General features: G+C 29.5%; 1 protein-coding gene across 1 annotated transcript; it reads left to right on the top strand.

The window, feature by feature from the left end:
- The first annotated feature begins 8,007 nt into the window (after positions 1 to 8,007).
- LOC132919963 (transcription initiation factor TFIID subunit 4-like) lies at positions 8,008 to 19,047 on the top strand. Its single transcript, XM_060981928.1, has 15 exons — positions 8,008 to 8,388; positions 9,357 to 9,625; positions 10,369 to 10,682; positions 10,999 to 11,163; positions 12,268 to 12,333; positions 12,402 to 12,623; positions 12,701 to 12,820; positions 14,282 to 14,413; positions 15,068 to 15,489; positions 15,574 to 15,740; positions 17,368 to 17,498; positions 17,560 to 17,742; positions 17,814 to 17,930; positions 18,323 to 18,367; positions 18,433 to 19,047. The coding sequence occupies exons 1-15, from the start codon at positions 8,042 to 8,044 to the stop codon at positions 18,544 to 18,546; spliced, it is 2,814 nt and encodes a 937-aa protein (XP_060837911.1). The 5' UTR covers positions 8,008 to 8,041; the 3' UTR covers positions 18,547 to 19,047.
- Positions 19,048 to 22,808: the final 3,761 nt, after the last annotated feature.

The following is a 22,808-nucleotide window of genomic DNA, read 5'->3' as shown; positions in this document are numbered from 1 at the left end:
TTTAACTATAGTTATGATATATCATCGTCCATTTTGCTAATGATAATCTAAATCCAGCAAGTGCTCCATAACGAGCTACTACAGTTTGGCATAAACACATTAACACCAAGAAACCCACCCAATTGAATAGCAAAACCACTATAAAAAAAAAAACGAAAATTACATTTAAAAATAATTCATAAAAATAAATATATAAAAAAAATAGATTTTGAAACAACAAGTGTCTTATACTTTAAAGTTTAAATGAATCATCCGATGTAACACTATGATATTGCATTTATACGGATATATATACGTGACACGTCTATTATAGATAGTAACACGGTAACCTAGGCCGATAATCGATACTATAATAATTATCATACAGGAGATACGACATTATAGTATTATACAGTACAACTGCAATATTATCACAGACTTTACACATAATTTATTATTTTCAATTTTCATATAGTATTATAATATGTGGACTGCGATAATGATATTATAGCAGTTGGTATTAAATACATATACATATACGGCGTAATATCCATTACTCATTATAGTGATCTATGATCAACTCAACAGCAAACGCAGTTTAACGAAATCGTTTCAATGTTATGCATTTATATATAATATAGATAGCAATAAATCGTAGCGTTATTTCAGAACCTTATCATTATTTTTATTTTAATTAATCGTCTTATTTATCGAAAATTATACATAATATAGTTCCTCACTCCTCGTGTATAACAGTATCATCGGCGTTGTATGGCGATTATAAAATGCTATCCGTATCTACATTATACATTTATACGGGGATTAGATGACATGTCGATCATGTCCAAATTATATACATTACGTATGCAGCGTTTATAGTCATAGATTAGATAAAATATAGTAATTATTATTTAATAACCCATGGTAAAAATGTGAAATATAATATACTTACATTATATACCTACAACCTACGTGCATGTCAATGAGTATATCATTCTTACGAAGTATATATTGCAGTATAAATTATACCTACATTAATAAATAATAATAGTACTAACGTCTAACAAATAATACCTAGTAAATACATGATAAATGGATAAATTGGTGACTGGTGTCAACGTTTTAGTTATTGTTCAAAATATCCGCATGTTATATATTTTTTCATTAAATTATTTGATCGATAAATTGATTGGATACTCGTGAATTGGTGAATTAATCATTTGAATATAAAATAACATGAAATAAAAAAAACAGTTTAAATAATAAACTATTATAGCATTCATACTTTATAGCATAAGTGCCTATTTCATTAATTAATATAATTCTAATTACGCCAAGTAATTTATTACTTTATTCAACTAGGTAGATAGATATATTCACATCATTCACGAATTACCGAAATATTTAATATTATATATTATATTATAAATAACTATTAGTTTTTTGTCAACTAGAAATTCTCGAGACTATTGGAATGTTTTTCATTTATTTTGATGAGTTTTGAATTTCTATAATAAGCTGTAATATAGAGATAAATGTAGGTGTATTTAAAATTTTCGAAAACCCAATAATATTTTCTACGAATTTTTGTACTAATTTTTCATTATCATAGAAAATAAAATTACGACCATATATATATTCATAATTGGCCCCTATTTTGAGCGACCGATTGAGATATTTTCGCTAGCTCGTCGGCTCAATCGTATACATGAATACATAACACATAAAAACTATGGTAGGTATATAGTTTTTAACTGTTTAGAGTTTACATTTTAGTGTTTTAATTTATTTTCAACATAACAAAATGTACAAATTGACTACAAAGTATCTATAGGTATATAAAAACATTTTTTCGTTGTTATTTTCAGAACACGTTAAAAAAACAATTATAATTAGTATAATTAGCCTTTTATTAAAAATACACGATGCGTAAATAATATGATCGACTCGGATATTCGGAAAAAATACTCGTTGTTTGACAATAAAATATAAATAACACGCTATTTTAAAAATATACATGGTATACCTATGTATAGTTATATATAACTAATAACATAATAATAATTATAGTTACCATTCGTAACTATGTCAAATTTTTTTTACTAAATTCGAAAACAAATTATTTTTCATTGATAGACTATAGTTTTTTAGTATTATTGAAACTTATTTAGCAATACAATCTTAAAAATTTAAAATTCAGCAAACAATCAGTTTTATTCGGTACCTATACATATATAATCTCAATTGTCGAATTGATTATAAATAATACTACTTATAATCAATGATAATATAATTTTGGTTTCATAGTACGATATATTACAATTTACGGCACATATGTTACATTAAAAACATAGGTATAAAATAAGTATCATAAAGCAGTATTTTATAAAATATGATGAATCAATGTAAATGCTGCAATGCGCGGTTCAGTATCCAGCAGTTGATGTCGAATCTGTGGTAATATTATACTATTGTACAATAATAAACTAAAACTATAGTCTACTTTGAATAAAATGTTTTATTAATTATAATTTAGAATAATACTAAATATATACATAAAATAAGAGAGCACGTATAAATGAGGAAAGTATTCATGGAACCTTCATGAATGGAATATTCATAGAATTTCATTTTTCTGATTTTCTTAAACTGTTTAAGATAATCAGTGTAATTATTTTTTTTCATAATGTGTGTTCTAGGTGCGAAAAAACCTGTGGTTTCATAATTTGTCCAATTTTGATTTGGTACTCAATAAATAATAAATTTAACAATAATATACTATACTTAATACCTATATCCAAAATGCGTCACACACATCTAAGTTACACATAGAACAGGGCTCACCATTTGCCGCATTTAAAAATATGAGTAATTTCTTAACATGCGGCTTATTCTCTCCAGCTCTTTCAGTTAAATGTAGAATAATGATAACATAAGAAAATCGTATAATAAATAATCCTATGAATTCTTATTTTTAATAGATTAATATTTATTAGTAACTAAGTGTGGATCGTAAAAAATGTATAAAAAAGCGAATAGTGACAAATGGTTGCAACGTAATTTAGGCGTAACCGTTTGAATATATGGACAAGATTATATAAATGTAATTCTTTTATTTTCATAAATACCTATGACAATTAGAACCGTATTAACCATTAGGCACTGCTGACACTGTGACTAGGGCCTACCAAAAGATGGCTAAAATACAAACAAAAAAAATAGTATTCAAAAGTGCATGTTATGAAATTCAATTTTTTCCAGTGCTTATAGCACCTACGGATGGCTTAATCCGGTCCTGATGACAATAATACAGCAATATATAAATTAGAATAATTATATAACATTGTGTATAATTTATAAATATACATTTTATTCAAATATGCATAAATGTAAAACATTGCTACAAATCATAATAATTATAATTTCATTTCAATCTTAGTGAAAATGACTGTAGCTTTGATATTCATTCCAATTAATGATATTGATTTGCTGTTAGAATACTTACCAGACGAATACGACCCTTAGGTACTTGATTGGTCTGAAGACAATTATGTTGGACGAATTAATAGAAATGTAAGAGGTTACTATTAATTTCATCTAGTATTTGGCAGATTTATAATAGTTTTGAATGGAAAAAACAGGATCAACAATCACGCCGAAGCTGCAAATAGAATACAGAAGACTACGTAGAATTGAGCGTTTAATCATTCAAGTTAATGGTCTTTTATAACGTATCTAATCATTAATCAACGAGAAGCAGGAAATAGTCTCCTTAAAAATACATTGATAAGATTTTAAAAATAGTTCAAAATTATGAACAAATTGGAATTTTGTCAATTTTGAGAGAGATAGCCCAAAATATTTCTGTGCAGTAACTATTGAATTTTGAATTACTATATTTATTGTGGCAATGTTTTAAATAAAATGTTTGCTTATAAACTATAATGTTGTATAATTATTCTTATAGACGTGTCCAGACTTTTAACGCAGAGGGTGCAACCTGGTGCGTTCCCGGGAGCATAAGGGGCTTAGCCCCCCTTTTTGAACAATTTTTTTCAATTCATGGTGCCATCTGAAATCGCGGGGGGTCCAGGTGCATACTTTGGACCCCCCAATGACTATTCTAATATCCATATGAATATTATATGATAGATAAATAGATAATAACTATGCATGTCTTCGTGTCTACGTGTGGTCATTAGTAATCGTAATAAAATCTTACGATAAAATAGTCCTTACGAGGTTTCCACCAAAATATTACATTTTGTCCAAGTATCGTGGTCAATCTCGATTTGTCCGGGTATTTCTGAGGTTTGACTGATTTTGTCTTTTATCCATAACATATTTATTATTCGAGGAAAATATATTTTTACAAAATGTATAAATATATTTAATTAATCAATCAAACAAAAATAAAATGAAGAAATAAACTATAAAAACAGTTAGACCACACATAGTTTTTAGTACCCACACAATTTTAGTCTTTGAGCACTGAGCAGTATGACTACAGATTCAATATAAAATAAACACACTATATCACACCACGGTTATCCGGGTTATCTAATAACTACTTGAATGTTAGATTATCTAGTTGTTGATAATTGTAACTAATTACTAATATCCATATCGGTTGTGTTATTTAGAATCTAAATTTTAGATTATTGCAGGGGTTCTAAATGACCGTTCACTAGTACGTTTAATTATAATATCGTACATCCGGCCATATTTTATCCCATGTCGTATATTTTCAATTGATTTTTTATTAACATTATTTTTAATTTTATATTGCATTATAGTAAATGGCCACAGCAGCATAGTCCACAGTATATATTTCAATTTATGAAATTCTCTGAATATTATTTTACACTGTAAACTGTAGAAGTGCGAACATGAAACAAGTGACTATAATAGTCAACGATCACGTCAGGCACATACGCTGTAGACATTTGTTTTAGGCGTTTAATGACTTCCGAAAATATATAGGCATATGGGGTGATCCATTTAAGACATTAAATGAGTCACCTAATAGTGCATTATATTCATAGAGTAATTTATACAGGCAATATAGGGAAACAATCCCCTTAATATTATATTACTTTATGATTATTGATTACCTATAATACTTAATACTAAATTATAGACTCGAAGAAATGTATCAAATTATTTCAGCTGAAATACCGTATAAATACTTCTTTTGGTTCTACTTTACATCAAATATACATTTTATTTGCTATATTGTATTGACCAGTGACCACATGTTTTGACCACACCTGTAGACGAATTAAGGGGTCGCCACACCAATATTTGTTTTCTCTCAATGTTTCTCTGTCTATCTCCCACATAATATAGGATAAAGATAAACCGTATTTCCACGACTACGACTTTCTAGTTTAGTTTAGGGCAAAGGCGCCTATTATATATTTTATAAAAAAGAAATATTTCTATAAAAATTGCTATTAACCAAAAAAATAAAAAAATAAAATTGTTCGTTGATTTCTTATTCTTATAAATACAAATTAAGCATTGATTACCAGCGTGTTTCCAATTATTCAAATAAATTATAGAGATCATGAATGGCTAAATTAACGTGCTACATTGACTACTAAAAACATTTATTTTGTTACATTGTATTTTACCACACAATAAACATTAAACATGTTATCCGGTCTACTAAATTCATTCAATTGATAATGTATTAATGTAGTTAACGAAAATGAAGCTAAACATTTTCGAACAGAATTTTTGAATTCTCTCGATTATCTAGATCTATAACTGCACAAATTACAACTAAAAATTGGTTTATCAATAATTTTATTAAAACAATATTAATTCACCTCGACTTTAGAACGGAATTTGATTAGTTATCAAAAATACTGGAAATGTTTTCAAATTAACAATCATATGAATGGTAAATTTAAAACTTTAAAAGGGAACACGTTTTGATACCCAGAATATCAAACTTTATAAAATCGCCAATTTAATTTAAAAGGTTGCAATGCTCGATACAGCTAACATTTACCATAATCATAAATAAAGCATAAGGACAATTAATGCAAATATGAGAATGGGATTTTGAAAAATGTTTGTATTTCTTCCCGTAGACAATTATAATAAATATCCGCTTATATGTTGATAAACTTCGAGATTTATTTATATGTGAACAAAACTATAGAACTATAAATATTATTTATGAAGTAGCATTGTAATATAAATATCTAAGTATATTATATTATATTATTATATTATTATTTAAATTACAATACTAACACAAGTTTTATTTTATTTAAAATGTATTATAAAATGTTTATATTGTAAAACATTTAATTGCACTAAACACACAAATTGTAGACATTTAATTTAATTAAGATCAAATTAATATTTCCTTATATACATAAAATAATTTTTGTCTGGGAGGCGAAAAATACAAATATTATGTTTATTAAAAAAAAATTATTCATTATAATAACATCCGTTTTTCAAATCCCCCCCATATTATAACTTTTTTTTGCAAGGGTCGCTGACCATGGTATTAAAATTTTCAATCAATGAGTTTTCATGTATTTTTATTATTTTGTGTCATTTATTGCATATTAACAGAATTTGCTGCAGCCATAAAAGCACAACAATATACGTGTCCATCATTACCCGATAGTCTGCATATTATTTGTAAAATTATCAATTTCAAATTGCGTACCAACTTATTTACGATGTACAAGACACAAGTTGTTGTCGTCAGCCGCCTGTTGTATAATAACGATTATTGTTTTTGTTATAATGATACCGACGATACCGTGACTAAATAAACGTAAGTGAAGGTACGATCACTAGCCTAGATTATTATTTCACGCAGATATTCTTCTTCCGACATTAGAGGTAATACTGCCAATAATACTTATCACATGACTTTTTAAATACTATACCTAGATACTTACTTATTTTTTTAAAATAAAACTCGTTAAAAAGCAGTGCCTCGGGGCCATCTAGATTCTAGTCAGTGCCCACGGGAGAAATCCCTATGCGACGCTAAGGTTTATTCACCTTAGGCAGTAGACAGCAGTCGTTTGGAGACTATAATAATATTATATCCACGACGCATTTCGTGAGCGCGCAAACTATAAAAACTACTGACGAAGTGATGACACGTTTTGGTCGTCGCAATACCGTTACCTTGTAACGTATTACATTGTATACCATCGGAGATACTACTACTACTACTACTACTACTACTACAACAACAACAGTAATACTACCAATCACTCACTACTGGTTACTACACAATACTACTACTACTACTGGTTACTACAAGATAGTAGATACTACAACTGTCTACCACTACTCTATGTACGACACCCACACCTCGCGACGTCGTCTTCGACACGCAAACGGTTGGTTAATTATACGCTTTGATGTCGCGTCGGCTTGGCAACACTGCGCGCGGCGTGCCGAATAAAATAATATTATGAATAAATCGAGTTCGTTACGCGCGCATCGTTACGAGTACACACACGCGCGCGGATGGTGTGGAATAATATTATAATAATAATAATAATAATAATAGTACTACGGTCGCGCGTATTCCCCCCTCCCCCTTACAGCACGGCATTTGTACGCTGATGAATTACGGGAGCGGCGGCCGCGTCGACGTCACCCGCGGCGCACGGCCACAGGGGGTATCGCGGACAGCTGGCCGCGGGTGTTGCGGTGGCGTAAAAGCAAAGTTTGTTATACTACGGAGATAACGACGCATAGCGGAGAACTTTTTTTGTCGAAAACAAACAATAACAACAACGAACGCGCTAACCGTACACACGGGTACGTTGCACTACGCGGGCGGCGTAGGAAAAAATATTGTTAAAAACGCGCCGTTTTCAGTGCTACGGGTGAGTAGAGGGGATCGGTCTTTGGACGGCTGAGCGAACGAGCGCGACGGGGAGGGGAGCGCGCGCAACCGACGGCGACGTCCGGTGTGCGCGCGCGCCGCTTCACCAGGCAGTGCGCGGTGGGGCGGGGGAACACCTTGTACGCATGCGCACATCAGTCTGCGATCCGAGTCGGTCAGAAAATGGCGTCAGTCAAGTTTCTGGAGGAAGTACTCAGTAAGGACGTGGACGAAAACGCGTTCAGTGCAATCGTGGTGTCGCTGGAAAGCGAGCTCGTCACCAACACGTCGGTCGTGTCCACCAGTAACAGGAGTCACCACCACAACAACACCAACACCAACAACAGCACCAGCAGCAGCAGCAGCAATAATGCTGTCGCAGCTACAGCGGCCGCGCCGCAAAAACAACAACAGCAGCAGCAGCACGTCTTGGTCAACGGTGCCCGGGCCGCCGCCTCCTCGATGAACAAGTGCATAACCGCCGTCACCGCCAACAACAACAACAACAACAACAACAATAGTCTTATAAGGTAGTCGTTCGTTTGTTGTGTGGGGGGGTATCACGGCCGTTTTCGCGCACTCGACGATGACGACGTTTTTTGGCGCGCGCCCTCCGAACAGGGATCTTCTGCCTCCGTTGACCTGTCGACGGTCGCACGATATACGCGGGTACGTGGTCGGGGGGGATCGTCGCGAACGAGAGTAGTACGGTGCAAGGTTTCGCGACATAACTTCGGCTCGGCATGCCGTGTGCGGCCAATATCGAGATCGAGAAAGCGCGAGCTATTTGACCGATACGGATCGACAACACGCACTCTGGCCGTCGAAATCACAACTACGACTTCGGCATGGATTACGGACGACGAAAATTAATAATATTAATATATCAATTAATAATATACTACGACAATATATGACTGTAGGTGGCCGCCGCGGTAACATACACTACTGTGACGAATGATGACTGAAGGCGTATGGTCCGTTGTAAGTCGTCGTCTACGACCCTGCCGGTTAACGGTAATAGTAGGTGGTCGTTTTACACGTATGGGTCGTTGGACGTGGGTATTCGAAAATCGAGATAACCCATAACAGCTTACAGCGAGACCGAATTAAATTTTTCCTGATAACAAACAATAATATTTACCTTTCACTCGTTCGCGTACAAATTATATTACGGTCGTGGTTTCGCGCACTAGATTTATAGCTTTACAAGTGATTATTCCGCGTTTGTACGTCAAAATGTCATTGCCCACTAAGTGATAGCGTTTCGTAACACAATTTCGCGCTATATGCCTTTTTGAGGTTAGACCACTACCGAGGTGTTCCGCTGAGTGGGCACGTCGTTACAAAATGATTGTGGATAATAATAATTTGGCGTACGCCACGGACTTGGATACGACTTGTTAGTGTTTATCTCAGTCCGTGGCGAACGCGCTCCAGCGTTTAACCTGTGCTGATCGTTTTGTAATTTTTGTTTTTTCATTTGACGTGTATACAGCCACTGCGATAGTTTAATGCCGGGCATCAGTCAGGCGGATTTTGTTGGCCAACAGCAACAACAACAACAACAACAACAACAACAGCAGCAGCAGCAACAGCAACACCATCACCATGTCGTCAATCCAACGCTGGCGCATAACTACGCGGCACCGCAACCCATGAAATCGCTGGACCAGGTCAAAGTGGTCTACTCCAATTCGGCCAACAGTCGAAATTACGTGCCCGTCAACTCGCTGCCAAACGGCACTGTTAATTCTACCAGTACAGGTTAGAATTTGTCTCGTTGCGCGTTGTTGCCCTATGCGTCGCTAACGCTACACACCTTACACCGACACTATATGATATAATATAGGGGTAATACCTACATGTCTTACATGACTTCTGTCCGGACTGCCAATGTTTCATACGAGTAGACTACGAGCCCTACTGTGTTGGGCACCACCGCAAACAGTCTCCGACTCCATTCTCTGTACACCCATTACACTATGGAACAGTGTTAAATAACATGATCCGTAACTTGCTGATGACTTGCATTGTCAATGTCATGTTATTCCGTATTGCCCGTACGCTGTTGGTTAATAGTGGTAGCTTATTATGACCTATTTTCGATAAGCCCCAACGAATAATCATCATTTCATAGGTAGGTGGTAATCCATTATTTCTTAATTATTTTTACGTTTTAAAATATATATCATAAAATCAATTAGTGCTATTATTTAAAATTCTGATTCAAATGCTGATGGTTGATTTACTGAATCAGATTTTAAAAAAAAAATTGACGTTTCTAATTTTGTTCTCCCTCAGATTATTTCTTTTATCGTGTTTTCTATAAGTCCGGTAATAAGTTTGAAGTTTTTTAGTTAGTTTTTTTACCAACATATGTATCAAAATAATTTTTGAAATTTATTCTGTAGGCAGTACAATCTATTATTTAAATAACTTATATCAAACCAATAAGTTGTTGATAGTTTAGTTTGATAGTTAAATTGCTAACATGATTTTTTTTACAGGTACTGGAACTGCTGTTGTAATTAAGTCAACTTCCCAACAACATCACCATAACTCGCCTCCAGTTTCCACTATGACTTTACCCGGACAAGTATCGTCCAATCAATCCTCTGTTTCATCTAATGTTATTACTGTTTCCAAGCAAATGGCACAAGGCGTAGTTACTGGTAACTCTCCTCAAACAATTTTGCCAGCAAATGTACAAATACTAAATGTAAATGCGCTGCGGCCACAAAATTCTCAAGGCGGAGTTAATAAAAATATGTCAAGAGTAATGATACCTCAAGTAGTTGGAGCCCGTCCTGGTGCACCTGGAGTAAGTTTAACAATTTTATACATTATATACTAACTTTTGTTTGTGTTAAATAACTTATGAATAAAAACTAATAAAAAATAAATTCTAACTCAAGTTATTATTGGAAATACTAAGTTAGTCTTGATAATTTGGATAAGTTCGGGTTGTTTAAAAATTAAGAATATTCAATTGATTAAGAAATGTTGTGTCTACCCTATTTATCTAGTAACAAATTTAAAAAAAAAATGTGTTCACCAGATTTTTTATAAGTCTAAAACTGAACTATTGATTTTTTACCGGATATATACTTAAAATCATTTTTATTTGTTATCTGTAGCTTACTCTACAAACACTCCAACAAGCACAAGGTGGACATATATTGTTAAAGACTGAAAATGGCCAGTATCAGTTATTACGAGTTGGTCCAGCACCTAGTCAAGGAAATGCTATTACTCAAAATAATGCAAATTTTAGAGTTCAATCTGTTCCTTCAGTTGCAACTGTAAGTTATATTTCACAATTTTATTTTTTAAACCGCTATAAGAATAAAATTTTTTGTTAACAAATTCTAGTAATGATATATTAGGATATTGTAGAATAACAGGGAATGTTAATAATTATAAAAGTAAATATATTAGTTATTACAATGTAATTTTTGTAATATGGTTGTATTTACTATAATCAATAATAGACTATACATGACCTAACATTATTTAATATGTGATATTAGATATTTTATTAGACATATAAGTTGAATAAATATATCACTTTACAAAAAATTGAAGTAATAATAATAATTGAAACTAGGCTATTGATATCAATTATTTGTTACCCATAAAGTTTTAAACACGGGGATATGTGATAGGTCATAAATAACTTAATATAATTTCTATATTTATATTCTTTTGGCCATGAAAGAACACTCGTTTTGCACATGTAGACTGACATCATCTTTATAGGTATGTGACATTAGAGAGGGGGAATGTGTGAGTTTGGGTGCATGTTGGTCTTCACCCAGGTACGTTCTTTTGTGGGCCTAAGTATAGGTCTTGGTTTTGAATGCTTCAAAGTTTTTATTTATGTTCTAAAAGATTCAATAAAATACACAAAAATAATTTTATTGTTAGTAATATAGTAAAATAAATATTTTATGAATAAAAAATTAATTAAACCGTGTTGAAGTCATAAAATTGGCATCTGTGTGTATATAACAGCCCAGTGGTCATGTGACGATCTTGTCACTAAGAAAAATGTGATTCATGTAATTTTAATACAAGATTATGACATACCACACAAAGATAAAAACACATACTTTATTTTATATAATTCTAAATTACCTAAAAATGGAAAAAAAAAATACTCAAATATGTTATTGGAATAAAATGCTCTAAAACATATTTGTAACTAGGAAAGTATCCGTGTCGTAAAAAAAAAAAAAATTAAAATACAAATGTATTGAAATCTGATCTCTAATCATTATAATTATTATTTATATTGTGATTTAAGTTAATAATAATTGCATGCTATAGTAATAAACTGCCCTTCCTAACTTATTATAAAAAAATCTGTGTATGTATTTAAATTTAACTAAAGAATATTATTTCAGAACAATGTTTCCATTGCTGGTACACCAACTACAACACCAACTCAAACGATAGCTCAACCTCAACAGGTATTGTTAACAATTTATTCAATTTTATTTAAGTTAATTGAGCTATTTATAAATTATTAAATTTTTAGGCGCATCAAAAAATTCAACAAGATAATACTAAAGAAAAATGCCGTAAATTTTTAGCCAATTTACTTGAATTGTCAAGTAAAGAACCTAAACCTGTAGAAAGAAGTGTGCGAACCCTTATACAAGAACTGGTTGATGCCAAGGTTGAGCCAGAACAGTTTTGTGATCGACTTGAGAAACTTCTAAATGCTTCACCGCAACCGTGCCTTATTGGTTTCCTCAAGGTATCATTTATTAAATAGCTTTAATTAGCCTTTACTTATTTGATATTAATTTAAGTGTTTTTAATATTTGTCTATAGAAAAGCCTACCACTTTTGAGGCAATCACTTATGTTAAAAGAAATGGTGATTGATGGAATTCGACCACCACAACTTAGTGCTCAACCTACTGTTGTTTTAGCTAATCAGCAGCAAGCAACGGTAAAGATTATTTTATTTCTTTTTACATCAAAATTTAAAAATTTGGTATTTGTTAATTGTTACAAATCATTGATGATAAAATTAATGTTTTTGTCCAAACCATTTTATATTTGACTACATTTATAATAGCATTATGTTAAAAATTGATTAAATAGCTTACATTTTTAAATTGTAGATATAAAAAGTTAAAATTATAATCATTGAAAATAAATACTTAAAATTCTTATTTTTTTTTAAATATATACTACTCGCAAATTCATTATGTAAGATGTATAACATCAGTGATCAGTTTTTTCTACTTAATTGTTTTGATGAATTCAATTTCATGTTCTTTATTTTATTTATTTGGTGTTTGAAGAATTCATATAAAATAAAATTCACTAAAAGAGATTATATTCTAAATAGTAATAATTTTCATTTAATATATCCTTTATCCCATTACTTTTTACGTTTTGGCAGTAATTAAGTAAATAGTTTATGTTTATTTTTCAATATGTCATTTTATATGTTACACGAAACATTTTGTGGACTAACCTTAGATTTAAATCTGGTGCGTTCCACGGAATACTTTGTAGTATACAATTCGGGAAAATGTATTAATTTAATTGTTATATAAAAAAAAAGGTCATTTAATTGTATAATATTATTGCTGAAAAATTTCATTTGGTTGTGAGTTTTGTATTCCAAATAATTCTATTAAATATTTTTGAGATTGTATTGAAAAATACCTATTTTTCTTCAAATTGTTAAAAAGTTTTTATGAATCCCGTTAGTTAATCAAGACAGTTTCAAGATATTGTGATTATAAAATTTGGAAATCCAAAATTTGTATTTAGGATTACATAATGCCATATATAATTGTGATATTATTTTTTTCGGAACATTGTCTTATTTTTATAATTTTTTTTTTCATTTTTTAAATAAAGATTCATATTTTTAAAAACCACCCACAAATTTTAAATTTTTTATTAAAATAATATTTGTACTGAAACTCCGGGTAAACTATTTGTCCAATATTAAAATATTTTATTTCAGAATATAAAATTCATATTTTTTATTTAATATCCTTGCAATATAAAAAAAAGAATTGACTGAAAAATTAATCTTGGCACTTTTAATAGATAATAAGATTGTTTTAGATTATCTATGTAAAATAATAAACAAGTTATAAAACAAAGATTGCCTCGGAATTGTACCCAATTCTTACATAGTAAAAAAATATCTATGTCTATTATAAGATCTCTCGTATGTCCCTTCAATAGTTCTTGACTGAAAATCATTAAGCAGTTTTCTATACTTACTTAAAACTATTAAATGATTTTATATTATTTAAATTTTACAAAACAAGACATAAAGTTATAATCAAAATAATTATTGTATATTAATGTTTTCATAATCTACTATCAAATGTTTTCACACTTGAATTTTTTATTTAATATAATATTATTATACTTTTAATAGAATACACAAGTAATGGGAAATATCTTAAGTAATGCAGCATCTAACCAACAAACGGTTAGAATAATGACTTCCCAACCAGCCTTAACACCAGCAAGGACAATTAATTCTCAACAACAACATAGAATTGTTTCTGTAAGTTAATGTCTTTTTTTTTTTAGCCTTCCAATTTTCATACAGCCAATCTAAGTTTATAAAGCAATATTAAAACTTTTTTTACTCTACTCTAGTTGCTTGATTAAAACTAAATTATTTTACATTGTTTGTAGTACTTAAAAAATCAAATTTAAGGTTTATATATTTTTTAAAAGTTACGAGTGTGTTGAAATATTATATACTGAAAATTAGGGTTGTCATACGTCTCGGTTTTCTGGGACTGTCACTGATCTTTGACTTAGTGTACCAGTGTCCTAAAAATAAACTTCGGGATGCTTATATGTCCCAGTTTTAGGAAAAAATTAAAATAGTTAAATTTTGACAATTTTTCAAATAATAATTATAACCGAGAGTTAAAATTTTATTGTTAATGAATAATTTATAAAACAATGATGCCAAATCCATAGGCTAAATATAAAATTATAACCTATTGTGTCATTTTTGTAATACATACCCTATACTCAATGACTAATATGATTCAATAATATTTATTTATTTGATATTTTTTTTGTCCGTCCCGGATTTGCTTGATGAAATTATGGCAACCCTACTGAAAATATATTTTGCCATTCCTTTATAATTGAATTTTCAATAATTGTTCATTTCTTAATTTGTTGTAATTTTATATTACAGCAACAAGTCAGGGTACAAACTCCAACAGGTCTTACAGCTGTTAATAAAATGGGTTCAATTCGTATTCAACCTCCAGTAGTATCTTCTCAAACTGCTACACTTCCTCCACCACTTACATCAACATCATCCCCAAGACCACCAGTGGGTAGTGGTCGGCAGATGCTTGTTAAAGCAGTACCTCTTAAAACACCAACTGGATCACACATTAAAATTAGTACTCCTATAGTATCGACACCACTACAAACTAATAGTATAACAATGCCTCAACCTCGGATACCACCATCACCAAATATTATAGCACAACCAACAATGATCAATAAAGCTCCAACACCAATTACTGTAGCTCCACCAACAGTAGCATTATCTAAACCTCCATCCAAGGAAAAAGAGAAGAAATCGTTTTCGTCATCAGCAGCATATGTGTAATTAAATATTATTTTAATTGACATAAAATTATAAATTATTGTCAAGTAAAATTTAAACATAATACATTAATTTTTAATTAGTGGTGATGATGATATTAACGATGTCGCTGCTATGGGTGGTGTCAACTTAGCAGAAGAAACCCAAAGAATTTTAGGTTCCACTGAATTTGTTGGAACACAAATTAGATCATGTAAAGATGAAATACTTTTACCGCAAAATCCATTAGTAGCAAAAATTAAACAAATTGGTAATTATAAGTCATATATATTTTATTTAAATTGATTTAAGGTATACTTAAATATTTAATGCATTTATTTAAAGTATACTATATACTTAAATTGAAACCTTATCAAGACCATCTTTGTTATGCAGATTTTTTTATAATTAGAACATTTTGTTAAAGTAAAAATATAAAATGTTCTAATTCTATAAAAATTATTTAAAATAACAAAGATAATTTTTATAAGATTTCAATTTGAGTAATAAAACTATAGAGCATATTTTAAATTGAACTATATAATATAATATTGTATTATCAATATCAAGTAAATAAGATTTTCATATAATTAAATCAGTAGTTTTTTCTGGGTATACTGGTATGCCAGTTGTGTGTTAACGCCTTACACTATTTATTTGTTTAATACTGTAATGTATATTAATGTATTAATATTAGTATTTCATCATTTTATTTTCAAAATTTCAGAATTATTGTCATGTAGGTGATCATGTCTATAAATAGTAATTAGTAAATAAACTATTTTTAACTCTAAACATGGCCGTGTGCTGACATTAGCTACGACAGCGGTCGATATGATAATGAATAATTATATTGTGTAGGGCAGTGGCGTAAATAGTCAGGGGGGAAGGATTAGGGGTTCAAAGTGTTCAAACCCCTCCCGAAATGTATGGTTGGTGTGGGCATTGATTTTGATTCTATAATTAATTGAAATTCAAGAATGAATGGAAATTTTTTTTTTAAAACCCCCCTGAAATTAATTTCTATATATGCTACTAGTGTAAGGCGTTAAATTTTCATCAATAGCTCGTAGTAACAAATATACCCGTGGTCATAATTTGTCGTGATATTGTTGGTCAACTTCAGTATAATGTTAATACTTTACCAAGGTGTTGAAAATAAAATAAATGAGTAATGATTAGCCATTACAATAACTGTCAGTGTATTCTCAAATTTTTGTTGGACCTTCTATGAAATATTATAATTAACTGTTAAAAATGTATTTATTTTTGCATTTAAAATACTATTATTATTTATTATAATACTTGCCGTGTATTGTATATATTGCTTTATTTAGTTTTGAGGTATTCTATCTATTTTTTAATACTTAAAAGGGTAAATATTTAAAATATATGATTTTAATAAAAAAAAAAGTATAAATATTGTATTATTTTTTCCATAAAAAGATTTTCCTAATTATCAGAAAAACGCTACTGATTTATATGTATTTGTTACACCAACAATTGTAATAAATTGTTAAAAATAATTAGTATAAGTGAAATATATTATTTAATTATTAATATATAATTTACATAATACATTAACCATAATTTATTACAGTTTGTTTGAACTGTTTTAATTATAATGGTTAAATATTTTACATTTAAATTATTATTATTTTCAGCATAACTTTTTAACCTTTTTTTTTTTTATGCTCAAAAACAATACATTATACTTATTAATAAAATATAACTATATTTTCACACTTTCAAATGTTACTTTTTGATATTTATTTAATAATTGGTTATTACAGTAAAATTATTCATCATAACGATATCAGTTTTTTTTTTCTTATCTCATTGCACTTTATATAGTTTTATGGTATTTAAAGTTAAATATTTTATAATTTTGTTTTCAGTAAATAGAGAAGGTTTAGAAGATGCTGCAGCAGATGTACCAGCATTAGTATCTCACGCAGTTGCTGAACGTTTAAAAGATCTTTTAGAAAAATTTGCTGTTGTAGCAGAGCATCGTTTAGATTTTAATAAAGTAAAATTTAAATAATAATCAGTTAATACAATTTTTTAACATTTTATATTTTAATATCTAGGCGGATAAACGATATGAAATTACTAGAAATGTTCGAGGTCAAATTAAATGTCTTGAAGAAATTGACAAGGTTGAACGTAAAAAGCAAGATGAAATGGAGCGAGAGCTCTTGTTACGGGCAGCTAAAAGTAGATCTAAAAACGAAGATCCAGAACAAGCAAAATTAAAAGCTAAAGCCAAAGAGGTATTATTAATAATTTTATTGGTATAAAAATTAGTTTTAATCATCAATTAATATTTATCCTCAATTTCAAGATGCAAAGGGTAGAGATGGAAGAACTACGACAGCGAGAAGCTAATTTAACTGCCTTAAATGCAATTGGACCTAGGAAAAAACCAAAATTAGAACCAGGAATAAGTCCTAGTTTACAGGTATTGTATTTTTTTTATTTAAATTTAAAATTTGAAATTTGAATTAGAATTACATACTTTATATTAATTTAATTGAATGTATATTCAACAACTTTTATTATTTCATTGTTGATAGTATATAATTTATCTTTCAAATTGTATTAAGTCATAAATTATACAATTAAAAAAAATGTACTTCATTGAATGGTTAAATGGATGCAATTACCTGTATTTGTGGTCCATATTAACTAATAACTTCTACATACATTACAGTAGAAAAATTTTGTTTGATAGAGTAAATGATATGATTTTATTATTTTTAATAAAAGAGCAAATTTACATAATTTTTATTGTATTACATAGCTTAAAATTTTTTTAAGACTTAATGTTAAATGATTTTGTTTTAATTTCAGAACCAAAATTCTAGTATTAGTACCAGCATAACAAATAGACAAACAGTAAGTATAATTGTAGTTATCAAATAGTTTCATGAAATAAAAAAAATATGTATTTATATTAACAGATACCTAGACAAAGGATAAAACGTGTTACTATGCGAGATACACTATTCGTACTTGAACAAGAAAAAGATATTCGTAGGAAAGCAAATTTCATGTTCAAACCATTCTTGAAGTGATATTTACCATCAGATTGTCATTGTAGCCGTTCCTTATTGCGGCTGATGGCTAGTCATGTTGACTATGTTTTCTGCCGCATTGTCGAACTAATTCAAATTATTGTTAAAAACCATTACATGCTAGATTAATTGTATCTACTAAATTGTTAATTTTTGTTATATTGTTTTTTTTCAATCACTGTTAATTTTTACCTTTTTTGTTTATCGCAATATAAAACAAGAAAAGAGGTTATAGACCGTGTTCATGTTAGTTATAAATTGAATGCAGTGAAAAAAAAACTTATGCGATGTATCAAATATGGATATTAATATTAATATCACTCATTAAGCCTATGTTAAAAATAATGTATTTTTTTATTGTAAATAACACTAATGTAATGTATGTATGTTAAAAAAAAAGAATATTTTGTTAATGTAAAAAAAAGGGAGTTACTCAATTCTTATTCTGTAAGTTATAATCCGAAATAAGTGAGCACTCATTATATTATTTTGTATAATGTATATATTTTTTTATTATAATTAATAAAATTAATAGGGTTCAGTGATTTTCACACACAAAAAAAACTGTTACCTCACTTTTCAATTTTATCTATTTTTATCATTCATAGTATGATAGTAAAGTGTACAAGTATATTTTTAAAGAGATACTTATGAATTGATGACATCCAAGACAAAATATTATGCATTTTACTGAACAATGTTGATGAGAGAATACTACTCGTCCCGGCTACCAAGGATTACAATTTATATTTTACCTGCCATATTTTTTTTTACATTGCAGGAAAGAATGAATAAAAACAATACATTCCATCGTACAGGTAAATACATAGATTATTTAACGTTTGAGTCCTACGTAAATCTGTCAATTTCTATTCTGGCCATGTTTTTCTGCCGCACTCCGATGTGGTCAAATATATTAAGATCTTTTATTTTTCGCTGAATTTACGTGGAACACAGCTTCGTTAAAGTTCAAACAACTATCTAGTATCTACATATAATTAAATTATTAAACTCATACTATTTTATATTGTAACACTGCTGATATCATTTGTATTATTGCATAATTTTTTTAACTAAATAATTCTTTGTTTATCCCCCCTCACTCTCACTATCATAATAAAATACTGTGACACGGTCTTATATAAGACCGTGTGCTGTGATGAGGCCTTATCGTAGATCACGTTTTTTTTAAATATAATAATCCCATAATATATCTTAATTTGTGTTCACCAAGCCATATGTCACCACTCGCCTTATTTAGTATCAGTAGTCAATGTGTATAACCAGTGGTATCCCGAGAGGCAGTCTTAATAGTCTTATAAAGTACTTAAGTAGATAAGTACTCAAATACATTTGAAAAAAGTGCTTTGGCACAGTATTTTAATACTTATTTTGAAAGTATAAGATTGTATTTAAAATCAAATAGTTTTTTATCTTGCTTTATGTGCAGGGACGGATAAATTTAAATAAATTAATATAAATTGTACAAGATTTTTATCTATAAATCATTCATCATAGTGTATAAATTGATATATTGTAATATTTTTAGAAACTACTCATCTAATTGAATGATTTATACAATCCGTCGATTTCCTTATAAAATTGGAAATACATTTCTCTGGACTACTTGAATAGTCAAACTAAGTACATATAATTACACGTTGAACAAAAAAAGTATTTGTAACTTTGTAAGTATATATATAGATACTTTTTAAAAGTATCTGTATCTGTACCTGAATACTGTTTAAAAGTATCTTTTGCCAGACTGCCAAGAGAAGTGTGTTAGAAATGATGCACGCGCTAATGGTATTACTAACTTTGTCATATCACTCATATTATTTTAGTTACCTAGGCTCTTAATCTTAAAATTACGTGTATTAGGTAGGTACCTATTATTGTTTTTAACTACCTAGCTGGCCTAGCTACCTCAAAGTATTTTCATATAATTATATAATTTATTATATACATCAGTAGTTCCCAACCTCTTCTATTTTTCGTCCCCTTTGTAGATTTTTAAAAATCTCGCACCTCCATCCTATAAATTGAAAAAAATCGCTCACCTTTTTTGTGTACTTTAAAAATCAACTATACAATATTCGAAATGACTACATTTTTATTGATGATAATAATTATAAAATATAAATAATAAAATGTGTAACAATCAATTAAGGTGAAATATTATAGTAATAACTAATAAATTAGTATAAAATATTAATAAATAAAAAAATACATAATGAAATTAATAATTAATGTTAATGCTGACAACACCTTTCTTTGGCCAGTTTCGTAATAACTACTTGCGCCTCTCCATCAATGTGTACACGCCTCAAAGGTGGGGGGTACCCCCAGTTCGGGAACCAGTGATATATATATTACATTATTAAACGGTAAAAATAATAGCAGCTTTTTCTAAGACAATTATAAATTATAATACACCCTTGCTTGTATAGATAGATGGTATAGATACTACTGATATTATGTTATTGATACTAGATACTTACAACCTATATGTACCTATACCTATAACCTACTTAGTACTTATAATATTTCATTTAATAATGCAAAGGAAGCTGAAAATATTGTAATGAATAGTTAGTTAGGAGGTTTTAATTCATAAAAAATTATGAATTCTGCTCAATGCCCTCACTGTACTCCAACTAAATTTAGCGCTGATATAAATATTATTTTATATAAAAAATCATGAATACAGTAAGAATAATATAATAAGTCATGCTTAAAGCTGTTGTTTAGGGTAGAATATTAATTATTTAGTAGGTACCACCTACGCCATTCAGCATTGTTAATGATATTATTGGTATAAAACTATAAAATATAAATATTAAATAGATAAGTAAGTACTAGTAACAGTATATGGGTAATAACAATATAGTCAGTATTTAAATGTACATTAAGTAAATAGGTACTCTCAGAACCTTTTTAAACTACTACAGTAAAATATAGCTAAAATACCAACTAAGTTTTATGATACCTAATATTATATTTATATTATCGTCGAGTAAAATGTTTGGTAGGTACCTTTGTCGTTAAAAATATATACCTAATTTTTATCAATGCGTATTGAATTATTTAAATTCATGGAAGTAGCCGAATTTGGTTCCCATTTGAAAAAGGAATTTCATCAATAAATTAACTATAGTCTAAAACCATAAATGATTCGATATTAATTTTCTGTAGCCCGTAAGCAGTATCAGCACCATATTTTTACATATAAAACCATTAATAAATTACGAATATAATATGACGTATTCTGAAGATGGTAAAAATAGTCATGATGAGAAAGATTCAAATCCGTATAAAATAAAACCACTCAAAAATTGTCAACTCCTCTTTGCTGTAGTCTGTAACAATTTAAAATTAATATGTAGCCATGTAGGTATATTTAGAATTTAGATAATATCGTAATCGTATAATATAAGTAGCCAATAATCCATGTTCAATTAATTCGTTCGCCTGAAGATATAACGTGTACAAACAGGTACGATCTGCAGGTTGTATGAATAAAAATATTTAAATCGTCGATTCTGGTAAATTATCTGATGCATGTATTATGATCTATTATATGATGATGATCCTTAAATTACCTGTGTAGGTAGTCTAATAGTATATTAGTGTTGAGACATTTCTTTACTTAAGTCAGTGGCGTGGTGAACGATGTTTGCCAAATGCAATTGCTTTACACTAGGACTAGGGATGATTTTGAATTTAAAATTAAAATTAGTGTGGAAAGAATGTATAATTAATTGCCTACCATACTACCATAGCATATATTTATATTAAATTGTTTATGGCCTATATGTTCTGTAACAAAAATTATAAATCAGCATAGAATTTTAAATAAATTATTATGTTGTACGGGGTAGTGTGTGGGTCATTATAATTTGCTTAGGGTTTAAATATGCTTGCCAGTTGCCACGCCATTGCTTTAAATTAAATTATTAAAACATATATATTTTTGCTAAATTTGAATTTTTATTTCGTCCAGTTCTACACTACCCTTCGAGGATGTTATCGTATTACATTAATTAAAAATTAATGAATAAGCGAACTCAATCTTAATGAAAAAAAAATCGATAGCATATGAATACGAAATATTGCATATTTGCGTCCCAAAATATAATAAAATATACATCGCGATATCCGAGTTGCGTCCGCAATTTTCTCGCGACATGTACGATTTGCGTCCTAATTATTAACTGGTTAATTCATAATTGGTTAATAATAAACATATTTTCCTTCCCATT

Source organism: Rhopalosiphum padi, chromosome 2, assembly GCF_020882245.1.
Source record: "Rhopalosiphum padi isolate XX-2018 chromosome 2, ASM2088224v1, whole genome shotgun sequence".
Classification (NCBI taxonomy): domain Eukaryota; kingdom Metazoa; phylum Arthropoda; class Insecta; order Hemiptera; family Aphididae; genus Rhopalosiphum; species Rhopalosiphum padi.
Note: the sequence above shows the minus strand (reverse complement) of the source record. Positions and strands in the feature narration are given on the sequence as shown.

Excerpts from the sequence above, each read along its gene's own strand:
- LOC132919963 (XM_060981928.1), top strand. The coding sequence starts at position 8,042 with ATGGCGTCAGTCAAGTTTCTGGAGGAAGTACTCAGTAAGGACGTGGAC. Across the intron at positions 14,414-15,067 it reads AACAACATAGAATTGTTTCT|CAACAAGTCAGGGTACAAAC; the intron begins GTAAGTTAATGT and ends TTTATATTACAG. Across the intron at positions 15,490-15,573 it reads TCGTCATCAGCAGCATATGT|TGGTGATGATGATATTAACG; the intron begins GTAATTAAATAT and ends ATTTTTAATTAG.